The 13,015-nt window shown below is 37.3% G+C and overlaps 1 protein-coding gene across 1 annotated transcript; it reads right to left on the minus strand.

Moving 5' to 3' along the window:
- Positions 1 to 434: 434 nt before the first annotated feature.
- Positions 435 to 5,455, minus strand: MRPL19 (mitochondrial ribosomal protein L19). Its single transcript, XM_039326333.1, has 6 exons — positions 5,369 to 5,455; positions 4,559 to 4,676; positions 4,346 to 4,464; positions 2,835 to 2,969; positions 2,438 to 2,619; positions 435 to 1,458 (listed from the first exon to the last, which is right to left on the minus strand). The coding sequence occupies exons 1-6, from the start codon at positions 5,415 to 5,417 to the stop codon at positions 1,234 to 1,236; spliced, it is 828 nt and encodes a 275-aa protein (XP_039182267.1). The 5' UTR covers positions 5,418 to 5,455; the 3' UTR covers positions 435 to 1,233.
- Between the last annotated feature and the right edge of the window lie 7,560 nt (positions 5,456 to 13,015).

The following is a 13,015-nucleotide window of genomic DNA, read 5'->3' on the forward strand; positions in this document are numbered from 1 at the left end:
CAATTCCTGATGATTTCAAAGCCTTATTCAAGGCAAATAGAAGAACTACTGCTTCTGGATTATTATTTTTTACTTCTCAATGTAGTCAATAGCCCTGAATTCTGTTTCCTATCCCAGTAGTACCATACTGCTTTCAAAACATTTTTTTTTTACTGAAAACAGTTGAAATCAAAAGCCAATCTCACAACAGTCAATATTTTCTGAAATTAACATGACAGCATTACTTTATTTGATGCCATGCTTCAAATTAGCAGCATGTTATTTATGATATAAATAATGCTTAATTTTATTTCTGAATAGAAATGTTATAGTACGTATTGCCATCTTGGTCAGTAAGAATTTGTTTTTATCCAATTAAATATCATTACAATTCTTTTTATGTAATACATAAACATGAATAAAATTGGATTTCTCAGTGTGGTTCCTGACAATACTATATTACAGTTGAAGGTTTATTATAATGGATGTTTTACAGCCTAAAAGTATATGACATTGTTGAGTAACATAAGTTGGAAAATATGACAGCATTTTTGTTTCAAATCGCTAAATACTAGTATTGAATTGCAGTTACTACAATAGTTAACTATTCTTCTTGGGATCTTTATCTTTACCAATGGATAGGGACAATACATCAACATTATCACTTTATTTTTACTGCTGCTAAATCAACATTGCCAGTATACGGTATTAAACACAGGTACAATAGAAAATGAATTAGATAATAATACAATCAATGCTTTTATTAAAGATATGTTATACTACTTTGATTTCCTGTTACTCAGCATGCCCTACAAGTCCCCAGTCAATTTATTTATCTTTTTATTTGCCTTATCAAATACAAAGAGAACTTCTGGAATGGACAGGAACAACCCTTGGCCACTACCTTTAATTCTGTAGCCCTTTGGCAATAAATTAAGGGATTATTTTTGAAATGTGCTGGTTTATACATGAAAAAACTCTTTAGCTGCCTCCCATTGCAAAAAAAAAAAAAAAGTTAAAACTTTGGGGACCAATCCCTTTTAAAGATGTCACCAAAGTGTTTCTTGTGGCCTTCATATTTTCCCCAATTATCAAAAGGTTAGCTGCTCGTTTAGGATGTTTTATATCTGTAGAGATTGCTGAACACAAAAAAAATAAGCATGAATACCTTTCATCTACATGCTTTTTTAAGAGTCACTGTTAAAGATAAAACCTAAAATTCTTCGAACGATGGTCTTTCTAGGTAATAGCCACCTAGCTTTTATTCAGCTCTTCATTCACTTCTTTCTGAATTTCCTTTTCAATTTTTGATGTATCATACTCTATCATCATATCAAATTGTCTCCAAGGCATTTCCCATTTTTTAATTCTTTCTTTGTCTTTTTCTGTAAGATATTCGTCAAAGTTGATACCCTGGATATTGTATTTTGGATGTTCCCAGCGTTTTGACCACGGTTTAGGCTTCATTTTGACCTTCATCTAATATAATTCAAAGTAAAATGTGTTAGTTTGTGAATATTGTATTTCAGCAAAATATTTCCAAAAATTGTATTTTGTACAGACATCCCTCATTCATACATAGTAATTTCTTAGCAATGCTGAGAAATCAGATATGTCCCAATGATTCTTAGAATGGGCGAACTTGTGCCAATCACTATCTGTTGATTGAAACTCTCAGGGATTATTATACTTCTTAGATGAAATAACAACAACAGCAACAATAATAGGTGGGCTGTAGTTCATACAGGAACCTTATTGGTCAAATACAATGCTGTGCTGGAACCTAAAATCATTTGGAAATCTTTGGAACCTGGCAGTTTGTAGAAAGCTCTTCATGCTCATAATAAGAAATTGTTTTCCCTTGTTAACTCAAAAGCAATTATTCTTATAGGGGAGAATGCTGACAATAATAAAAACAGGGTAGTTACCCTACATAATAGTCCTTGACTTAACATTGGTTGCTTAGCAACTGTTCAAAGTTATGATGGATCTCTCTGGGGATACTTACAACCAGTTCTGAAGTTCTGACGGCTAGACACGTGTCTTCATGTTGGGTGCTTGGCAACTGGCCCGCATTTATGGTCATTTGTAGCATCCCACAGTCTTGTGACCTCACTTTACAACAGTTTTGCCAAAAACTAGCGTTTACTTCTAATTATCGGCAAAACTGGCCCATAGGGAACCATTGGTTCGCTTGTCAACTGCAGCTTTGCTGGAAGATCTTCACAAAAAAAAAGTCATAAAAAAACATGGGTGACTTGATTTATGACCATCATGACTGTGAGGGGCAGGTTCCATTACAGTCATAAATCAAGGACTACCTGTAATCTGACTCGAAACCTCTACTGGAGAACATTTTCCAAGCAAGCAGAATTCTGTGCAACAGCTTTACAATGCAAAATTATTTTCAAGCACAACGAATTGTTAGCTGCATGCACCAGTTACCCATTTATATTACCTTATTGACAGGAACATCATCATAAAGTATGTAAGACACTGGCTTCATGTTTATATCAACAGTGCTGAATTCTGGCAGAGCATCTCGTAAATACATCAAGTTATCATCTGGCCTCTTCTCCAACTTCAAAACCTTGATCTCATGGATTAGGGGATTATATAATTCATAGCAGATTTCAACACCTTAAAATGAACATTATTTCTTTAATCGATATAGCAAATGCTTACCACACTTAGCTAACAAATAATGCTCCAAGTTTTAAAACTATGAAACCTGAGTCTTTCTTGTGTGATACGGTCAATTCTTTGTAATTTTTAACCTTTGAAGCTGATACTGTTCTCTTTTCTGAATGTCCTGACTACATCCTTAAAAGGCATAACAAATTCTGTGTACTCACCTTGTCCATTTATTACATTTCGAAGTATGAATGTTGCACCAAGTCCCTTTCCTGATCGCTGAATACAAATTCCTACAAAAATGTTGCATTTTCCATTGGAATAGGGATCCATTGCAGAAACAGCAAGTATACTTCCTGGCAGAAAAGAAAATAATTCAACGTTCAGAGAAACTACGTCAGACCCATGGATTAATATAGAGTAAATATAACACCTTAAAATAAAAGTAAAAGTAAACAATTTTGTGATATAATTTTGTTGCATGTTGGAACAAAACATTTGGAAATCACATGGACAGCATGGACAAATACTGCATATGTGACTAGGGTTTTTGCACATGAACTAATGAGAAACTTTGATACTTTCAGAATTAAATGAGAACCCAGGCTCACCAGTCAAGCAGCTGATCAAGTTTAGTTTTTAAAAAGAGACTGGACAGCCATTTGTCCGAAATAGTGTAGGGTTTCCTGCCTGAGCAGGGGGTTGGACTCGATGACCTCCAAGGTCCCTTCCAACATCATCATCATCATCATCATCATTATTATTACTATTATATGTTTAGACAAATCCCATGCCCACTCTAAAGTGCTCAAGATGTCTCAGATCTAGAAGGGCCCGAGTTACATCTAACGTTTGGGATTTGCCACTGTGGTTATAAGAAATATACACCATAACTAAGCCTTCATGTATAAACATTTCTCCTTACCTAAAATATTGTATCCTACAAGAGAAGTTCATTAGGTTAGCTATTTCTGCTAGTATACTATTTATAAGTAACAATTAAAAAAATAGCATCTTTTTAATATCACAGTCATAAGTTCAAATTATATTTTTCATAATAAAAACATAACCCACTTTCTAATGATTTGTTTTTTCAATTTATATGGCTCCAATTCACCAAGTACATCTTTGTCTCTTTTATGTTCATTTATGAAAAAAATATTTTAAAACTATTTTAAAATTTAGTCACATATTTTGTTAACTTCCCTTAACATATTAAAGTATTTAACTCTAACATTTAGAATGGAACTTCTGTCTAAACTGACTATTGTATTTGGTCATTTACTTAAGTATGGACAACAGTTACATTAATTTGTAGGCAAAATGGAATATTATTCTGTTTATACTGAATAAATATCCTCACAAAGGAATTATTTGGGAACAGATACTTTGGACCTCACAAACATCTGTTATTCATTAATAAAACTCAACTTTTTTCAAGCTTCCAAATAGCGTTGGAAAAAAAATGTCATAGCTCTAAGGTACATACTCATTAAAGTTAATCCAAACCTTATGCAGAATTCTCAAAAAAGTCAGGCAACTTGAACAAATAGTAGAGTTCTCTATATTCACATGATGCTCAAATCATTTCAGTTCTGGATCATTTCAACATATAGAGTCCTACTAAATTAAACATTATATATAAAAACATGTTTTTTTACATTACAGTGCAATTATTTATGATGTAAGTAATGCCACATTATGAAGTTAACATTCCTAATAAAGTACTGACCGACATAAAATTCTGGAATATTGATTACTTTTCTTCTTTTTATCATATATTGTCTTTCAAGGAAGAATTTTAAAGGATTTGTTCTCTGCCGTGGAGGGATGAATTCAGGACTCAAGAACCTATCAGACATATAAACAACTTCAAAATAAAAGAAAATCTGACTTGGTTATTTAACATTTAAAGATCAAATATAACTAGGTAGATGTTATTTACCGTGTTTCTGTTGCTTTTTGTTTTAATTCATCAATAATGATTGGCTTGGAAGGTGGTTTAAATTGTTCTGATTCTCCATCTTTACTGTTGAATTGTCCAGCTGATAAAGAAAGGCACCCTTTGGAAGAATAATATTTACATTAATTAACTGCTACATTTTAACAACATCTACATATCTTTATTAGTCTTGTATACTATATAACCAAACATCCTTGTATTGCAACTCTATAAAAAATTACAAAGACACTCAAGAAATGTATCAGATGCATATTGGCTTCTAATTGTGGTCCAATTTAGATATGAATACATGTAAAGGGTACAGCTGGATTGTTGAAAATGCAAGTCATATAATATAGAAAAACAAAGTCTTCTGATATTACGTTTATCATAGCATAGGTTTTTGCGTACTAGGATTTATTCCATTAAACGCTTCAAGTGCTAACCGCAGTTGACAAATGCAACATTAAAAAAAAAAAGATAGGCTTGATTCACACAAAAGATGCAAAAAAGTATAAAATACAAATATTACATATCGAAAAAAACGTAAGATCAGAATTCTAAGGAAAAAGCTGAGGGAGCCTGAGATTCTCGCAATCGTCCGCTACGAAGTAATTTACACTTCGGGATATACAAAAACAAAACCAACAGAAATGGAAATCCCACTATTTCCATAGCCTATCATGCGGAGAACAACAAAATGCACAAGAACAGTCAACAGTCTCACACTCAACAACGGGCTTTCTTTTTAGGAATATGTCTCCTCGGAAGGTAAGACACATTCAGAACGAAAACGCTCTGCCGAGCACTTACTGCAGCGAGCAACAAGCGGCAACCAAAGCTTCCTTGTGAGAGCCGCCATGACAGTTTAGGACGATTCCGTACAAAGAGAAAAGAGCGCATGCACCTGAGACGCAATTAACGCTACGGCAGCCTCAGACAGACAAAATTAGTTCTCGCAATGAAAATGAAAGTTCCCTATTATTGCGGGAATGCATCCTTTGGATTTCTGACTTCAGTTGAACTTTTCATCCTGTTTTGCACCGGCTGAAAGTGGGAACTGTCAAAATTAGGGACGGTTTTTTGCGTCAAACTGCCCCTCTCCCCATATATTGATGTTAAAGATAAGATTTTTAAATTCTCATCCAGTTTTCCTGGTGATGTGAAGCCTTGTTTTCATTTATATTAAATATACACAACAATCATTAGTAAAGAAAAATCTGTTTCCACACTCTGGCAAATCTGAGCCTTATTGTCAAATTCCAAGTCTTCCTTTTATCCTGTCTTGCCCAAGGTTTACAGCTACAGACCAAGAAATGTATATAATATATATGCCTGGTATACCAAATTAATTTAATATATATTAAGAAGCATTAAGTTTGTACTCAGTTTCATAAATGACGTCGGGCAATTATAATGCACAAATGTAACATATCTCTGCAACTCTTTAAAGCAATATAGCCTTTTTCTTTCCCTGGAATAACAACGCAAGCAGTTGTATGATCTTTGGAAAAGTTGCAGCTATTTCAAAAATTACTGATTGGGGCTATTTTTGTGTTTCTAAATATCCTGAAACACCCTGTTCATAATGCTTTTCCAAAATGCTGTACAAATGAACTGAAAATATGACTTACCTTGAAAAACTTCTGCAAGATTTAGTTGATGCAAAAAGTAGCATCTAATCTGATTGGATTCTGCCTGTTCTGAAATTTCTATATCAGGTGACAATTCTTCACATTTTAGAACATTTCATATTTAGCGTTTGTAATTGTGTAATGATATGTTATTACAATATTACTATATGTTTATGATTTTATCTTGTTTCTATTGTTAATGGTGCTTTTAATTAATTTAGTCTGTGTTTATCAGATCTGGGTTGTAAAAAGAGGAATGGCCACTAGATGGCAGCAATGACATATTAATACTTTAAATCTTGGTGGCAACCTGTCAGCATCTATGTTATCTGATGACACCTGCCAGTGTCATCAGCTAACATACCTAATACTCCCTCCTCCTATTTTTCCCACAACAACAACCCTGTGAGGTGAGATGAGCAGAGAGCGAATGATTGGCCTACTTGGTTTTCATGTGGGACTAGAATTCACAGTCTCTTGCTTTCTAGGCTAGTTGCCCTCACCATTACACCAAACTACCTATGCAATCTTCAGACCTAGCTAGGCTTTATTGGTGCCCATCTTGGGGGAGGCTCATTTGTTATTACAGTTGCCTTTTATATTTTTTGGTTTATTCTATTGTTTTTATTTTAAGTTGTAACTTGCCCAGAGACTTTTGAGCTGGGTTGGTCATAAAAACTGTAAAATAAATAAAAGCATGGGCATGAGGCAGCCTAGCAAGCAATATTTTTTCCTTTTCCTTCTTTCAGCTCCTTGTCACCATGTGTCTTCACCCAACATTTTGAAAGTGCTTTTTAGAGCTCTTTTAGTGCCCTGTGTTGTCTGTATGTGTGCTTAGCGTTTTGGTTTTTTTTACTAGTTCTTGCAGCACAGAAATTGCAGCATTGTTTCATGTTTTATAATGTGATTTTAAATGCTGATGTTCTGAGTTTTAGGAAACTTGTCTGCCTGCTTTTCCTAATTCATTTTAATTTTCTGCTCTGTTTTATAAATAGGCTGGAAAACAGCAGAATTATTTCTATCCCCTGCCTTTCTGTATGTCCTGCTTGGGGAGCTCAAAAGATTCCTGAGAAGCAGCACTAATACTACCTATTTTTGATAATGAAACGTCTGCAAGAAAACAACCAAGCTCATAGAACAGGGGTCTTCAAACTTGGCCCTTTTATGACTTGTGGACTTCAACACCCAGAATTCCTCAGCCAGGCTTGCCAGTCCTTACAACTTGCATTTTTTCTCCAGCTCTCTTGGGAGAAGTCTGGAGGGAATTCCTGTTTTAGAAAGTGCAATATTGATGTGGGCACAAATAAAAAAGTAATTTTTTAAAGAATCGTGGGCAATTCCATTGAATTTCTATTTTTAAAATGTCATTGACATTTTAAAGTTCTCCTTACCTGGCACTATTTAGTGCTGCTGGCTGGGAGAATTCTGGGAATTGAAGTCCACACAGCTTAAGGTTGCAGAAGTTCAGAAACACTGATGTAGTGGTTGAGTAATTGCCCTCAAACCAACTTTCTTCAAGGCTTTAAGAGGAGGCACGCAGTATTCTGCATGTCACATTGATTGGCATACCATAGCTTTTCCACATGTATTTTTTAACATGCTGAACATTCTACATGTTCTGTTGACAAAAGCACAGCATAGGTGTCAGGTTCAGGAATAAGAATTGCTGTCTTTTAAACATCAATTTTTGTCTCTCCAAAAATATTGAGAACTCTGATGCTGAGGCTCACAAGATTCTCTTCCTCCTCTTCCTTGCTTTTTGAAAAGAAGCAATGTATTTAGAGCATGCTATTCTAAAGATTTATTGGTTGAGGCTGCTAAAAGATTTCTCCATTATAAATATGTATAATGAAAACATTTGAAAATTTTCCTTCTCTCTCTCTCTCCCCCCCCCCCATGAAGGGTGACTGAGAGGAAGTGGGAGGTGAAAAAGTCTGATGGAACAGATTAAGATTGAAGATCATTTCTTTTAGCAAAGTGGGAGAGAGAGAGCTAGGTGGGTGAGAACTTTGTAGGGGGCTTACTGTCTTTTCTTGCCCCAGGATAACCGAGTCTTGGTTTTGCATTGGGAGTATGTTGAGGAAAGAGATTAAATTAAGCAAATATAACCTTTGGGTTTTGGTGTCTTCCCACTTTGTGAACAACACTAACCAGTGGAAAACCATGTGCCAGTCATGAATCGATGCATGGGTGAGTCTTTGGAAACAGTGAAACTTGAGAGGTGGCTAACAGCACCTCTTCTCCTTCACCACAGCTATTGAAGCTGAAGTTGTCAAAACAGAAGTGCTGCTTGATAAAGTGGGAAAGCCAGTTTTCTCAAAACCTAAAGAGCTCCTGCATCCTGAGAAAGCTGGTTCTCCCACTTTCCCCTGCAGCTAACAACTCATCAATCAGGTACTCAGTAGGCTTGTTCTGAGTCAGATTTATTGTCTTTGTACAAGTCCAGTGAACAAATATTTTGTGAGCTAGTTAAGTTGCACAGTAAGAACTTTGTAGGAAGGTTTACTATTTTCACCCCTGAGCTAGCCACTTCTCCTTGAATTGGCAGAAAGAGGGAGGAGAAGAAATAACATGGCAATTACTCCTTCCTTCCTTCCTTCCTTCTTCCTTCCTTCCTTCCTTCCTTCCTTCCTTCCTTCCTTCCTTCCTGTTCCATTCCATTTTTATTTTCTATATTCCTTTTTTTCTTAATATTTTAATTTTGTATACTTTTATTGTATTGAAAAATTCTAATAATGAAAAAAAAAACCTCCATGGAGGATGGCAAGGGGAGAGAGAGGGAGTGCTATATAGCGAAGTGGCCGAAATTAGGAACCTGTCAGATTTCCTGCTTTAAAGTGCAGCTCCCTAGCCTGCCTTACTGCTGCACACAGAGATGTAGAGTGGACACCCAGCTCTTTCCATGTAAAAGATAAAATAGGTTGGCAGCAAAGAAAAGTGCCCAGGATCCAAGAGTGATGGTGTGCCTGCCCCAGTTGGAAGAGGCCAACACTGTAGGCTACTAACGTGGTCCCATCCCATATAGGTTATCTGACTGCCTGGCTGAGAGAATGGTTAGTAAAGCACAACAAATTTTAAAGGTCTCAAAGCTGTTACAATGGCTGTTTACTTTGATGGGAAAACACAATTTAAACCAGAACAGCCAAAGATGACTTAAGCCCATTCAGTGATGGAGACATAGTAATAGAACAAACAGTACTTCATGCCAGGATCTGTTTGATTTACGGTTAGATGTCAGCAGAGAAGTCATTTAGTTCTAGCTAGAAAGATAGTTCATGCTGTTAGTGAAGGTTAAAACAGGAGCTAAAAGAGCAGAGACATTTAAAAGAAACAATTATCTAAAACTTATTACATACCACTAGCCAAAGACTGGAAGTAGAATTTAGGTCACAGTGAGTGACAAATCAGAAACCCAGGAGAAAGTGAAGTGGTTAAGCCTTGGATCAATCACGTGGAGCTCTGGATGAGAGCAGAAGGAGGGAGGCTGACTCAAAATTCAGAATGAGAACTTAGAAAAGAATGAATGACAAGCTGAAACACTTCTGATATCTTCAGCTTCAAATTTCTGCCTAGGTTCAGTGATATTTTTTTCTAAATAAATCTTTTTTGCTAGCATACTTCAGGTTGAAAGACTTCTTTTACAGAATAAATGAAATGAGCACCAATATGGGCGACATCTGTTCGCTCATTTATATGTTCTTTTATATATAGGTGGGATCCCCATGAAGCTCTAATGACAAAAGGATGCAAAAGTTCAGAAAATCCAAAAGGGGTTGAATTATTTTTCAGGGACTTACATAAGGGGATACATAAAAGTTCCCAAGAATATTTGCAGAAAAATAAAGGCATTTTTTCCAGATGCTAAGTTATCATTGCAGAAAGGAGAGTTGCATGTATGCTCTCTTGGCTACTTTACTGAAAACTAATGAGGCAGTTATATTATCAGAGACCTTATTCTAGACCAGTGTAAAAGTTTAAAAGGACTAGTATCTAGAACAAAGGTTTCTGATTGAAATATTGTGACTTTTGGTTCAAAAATGCATCCATCTGCAATATTGCTTTACCTTGCTGCTTGACTGATCAAAGGAACCAGACATTTCTGAAATATATTTGCACTAAATCCAAGTAAAATTTTTGTAATTTGCAGACATGATCACTTTATAGATGCATTTAAAAATTAACTCTTAAATGGTAAGTGGTAGTTTATTAAAATCTATTTATTTTTATTACCTTTCTCTGTTGATACACATATTTTCTTGCTCATATTCAAGACTGTGAAACAGGTGGTAGATTAAAACATCTCTTCAAACCTTCCTTCAGATGTTTAAGAAGTACTGTTACTTTAATAATTCCTCAAAATATTTGTGAGTAACTGACATCAAATTTGGGAGGTCTATGACCTGTTACAATCAATGAAAAGGCAATCTGTTTTTCACTGTCAGCTGACTTTAAAAAGTTTCCCAAAATATTTACTGGTTGAAGAATTGCAACACATTTCTGGAATCTCATAGAATTGTATGTCATGCCATCATTTATTGCGTCCTGTGACGTTAATCAAATTTTGATGAAACTTTTTAAAAGCAGAATTTTAAAAATATATTCAATACAATAAAGGTAATCTGATTTGTCCCTCACTTCCACTTATTTTATATTGCTTTCGTATTTGTTAATCAGTGATTTTTCTTTAATAAAAATATTGAAGAACTGAAAGAACAATAGAGTGAGCTTTGGGGGCATGTAGATATAATTAATCTTTAATTCCAGTAAGGCATAAATGGAGGAACAAGAATTCAGCAACATCCATTTTTTTTCTGTACAGTATATTTATTCAAGGAAGTATGCTATTTCTGAAAAATAATTGCAAATAGAATTTAAAGTCGTGTAGAAATTGCATTCCTTTGCCTGCAGATGCAGCTTCCTGCTTAGACTTCTCCACTTCCATTAATTCAGAGGCAGCAGCAAATCAGCCTCAGAGCTGCTTTGTCTACCTTGTTGCTACTTTGTGCATGAACTGAAGACACCAGAGAAGCTCCTGGGAAGACAAAGGGTATGTATGCCTTCACTTTTCTTCCTACAGGTTTTCCCTTGCTTTTTGGGGTGGAGAAAGCCTTTTTCTTGGTACTCAGACAAGCCATGCATCCAGGTTGCAGCCGAGGCAGAAAGAAGGGTGAAACCTCTCCTCCTGTCATGAAGTGATCAGTCATTCCTCCACCTCTATAACTAATCAGACTGTTATGACATCCCAGCAGGTCATTAGAACTTCATGCAGTTCCAGGAAAGACTAAGGGGAAGAACATGTTTGGCTAGATACAACCAGTTTTGTGTTACTAGAGCCTGGCCTCCCAATCAGGGGTTCCATGGTTTGTTTGTTTTTTAATTAGCAGGTTCTGAAAAGAGGAAGAAGAGGAAGGAGGAGAAGAAGGAGAAGGAGGAGAAGAAGAAGAAGAAGAAGAAGAAGAAGAAGAAGAAGAAGAAGAAGAAGAAGAAGAAGAAGAAGAAGAAGAAGAAGAAGAAGAAGAAGAAGAAAGAAGAAGAAGAAGAAGAAGAAGAAGAAGAAGAAGAAGAAGAAGAAGAAGAAGAAGAAACAACTCCTGGTCCAGTGCATGCAGCAGCAGGCAGCAGCAGCAGCAGCACCTTAGACCCACAAAGGAGATGATGGCAATGGCAGATCAGTTTCCAGTGCATGTGCTGCTTTCCTCTAGATAAGTGGGGTGTGTTATGTCCTGAGCCTTGCAAGCAGGCTCGGGGCATTGCAGGCGGTTCCGGGCAGGTGCAAGCTGCCCGGGACCAGACAGGCTGTCGCCAGTACGTGTGCGCATGCACGGGTGCTGGCGCGCCAAAAGTAGCAGATTGACCCGGGAAAGGCCTATAAAAGGAGCCGAGAGTTTTGGGCGTTGCTGCCATATTCCAATGTAAGCTGAACTGAAGAATAAAGGTTTCCTGAGAACTACAACTGTTTCTCGTGTCTTACCATTTTGCGACGGACTCAACACTGGCGACGAAGGTGGGATGCCTTACATCGGAAAAGAGAAGGTGTAAGCTTACCCGAGTGAGTCCGGAGCGGCAGGAACGGCATTGACTCGGCAGCTACCCGCCAATCCAGCGTGCATTCGGGGGTAGGCTGGCTGATAGACCCTTCCTAATAAGAAATAGCAAAGATTGGAAGGCTTTCGGAATTCGACGTCTCACATCCAGAGAGGTGGGAGTCCTACACAGCCAGTGTGGAAAACTACCTCAAAGTGAACCAGGTGAGGGAAGAGAGCTTGAAGGCTGCCACCCTGCTGTGCGTTTGCGGTCAAGACGCATTCGAAATCGCTGAGAACCTCGCAGCACCTGTTCCTTTAGAGTCTGTCAGCTATGCAGATCTAAAGAAGTTACTGAAGGAGCACTTCTAACCTAAGATGTCCGTCATCGCGTGGCACCACACCTTCGAGCAGAGGGATCAACGACCCGGAGAATCGGTCAAGGAGTACATCGCTGCACTGAGGAAAGCCGCCAAACATTGCGAGTTCAAGGACCTCGAAGAACGACTGAGGGACCGATTTGTGTGCGGGCTAAGGCATCGAGAGTTGCAACAGAGACTTTTCGCCAAGGAGGACTTGTCCTTCCAAGATGCCTTGAGAGAGGTCACCGCAGAAGAAGCAGCGGGCGGCGCCATCAAGAACATGCGGCCGATCAGAAACAGTCCAGATGCTGCATCCGTGCACCAGGAAGAAGTCCAAAGAAACTCTGAGGAGGATCCGGATGAGGAAGTGGACCGTCTCTACCCCACAAAGGAAGGAAAACCAAGAGGAAGCTCTTCAGCTCTCCCCAAGTGCATTGGTTG

This window comes from Crotalus tigris, unplaced genomic scaffold (genome assembly GCF_016545835.1).
Source record: "Crotalus tigris isolate CLP2741 ecotype Arizona unplaced genomic scaffold, ASM1654583v1 scf7180000024340.7048381, whole genome shotgun sequence".
In the NCBI taxonomy this organism is placed as follows: Eukaryota; Metazoa; Chordata; class Lepidosauria; order Squamata; family Viperidae; genus Crotalus; species Crotalus tigris.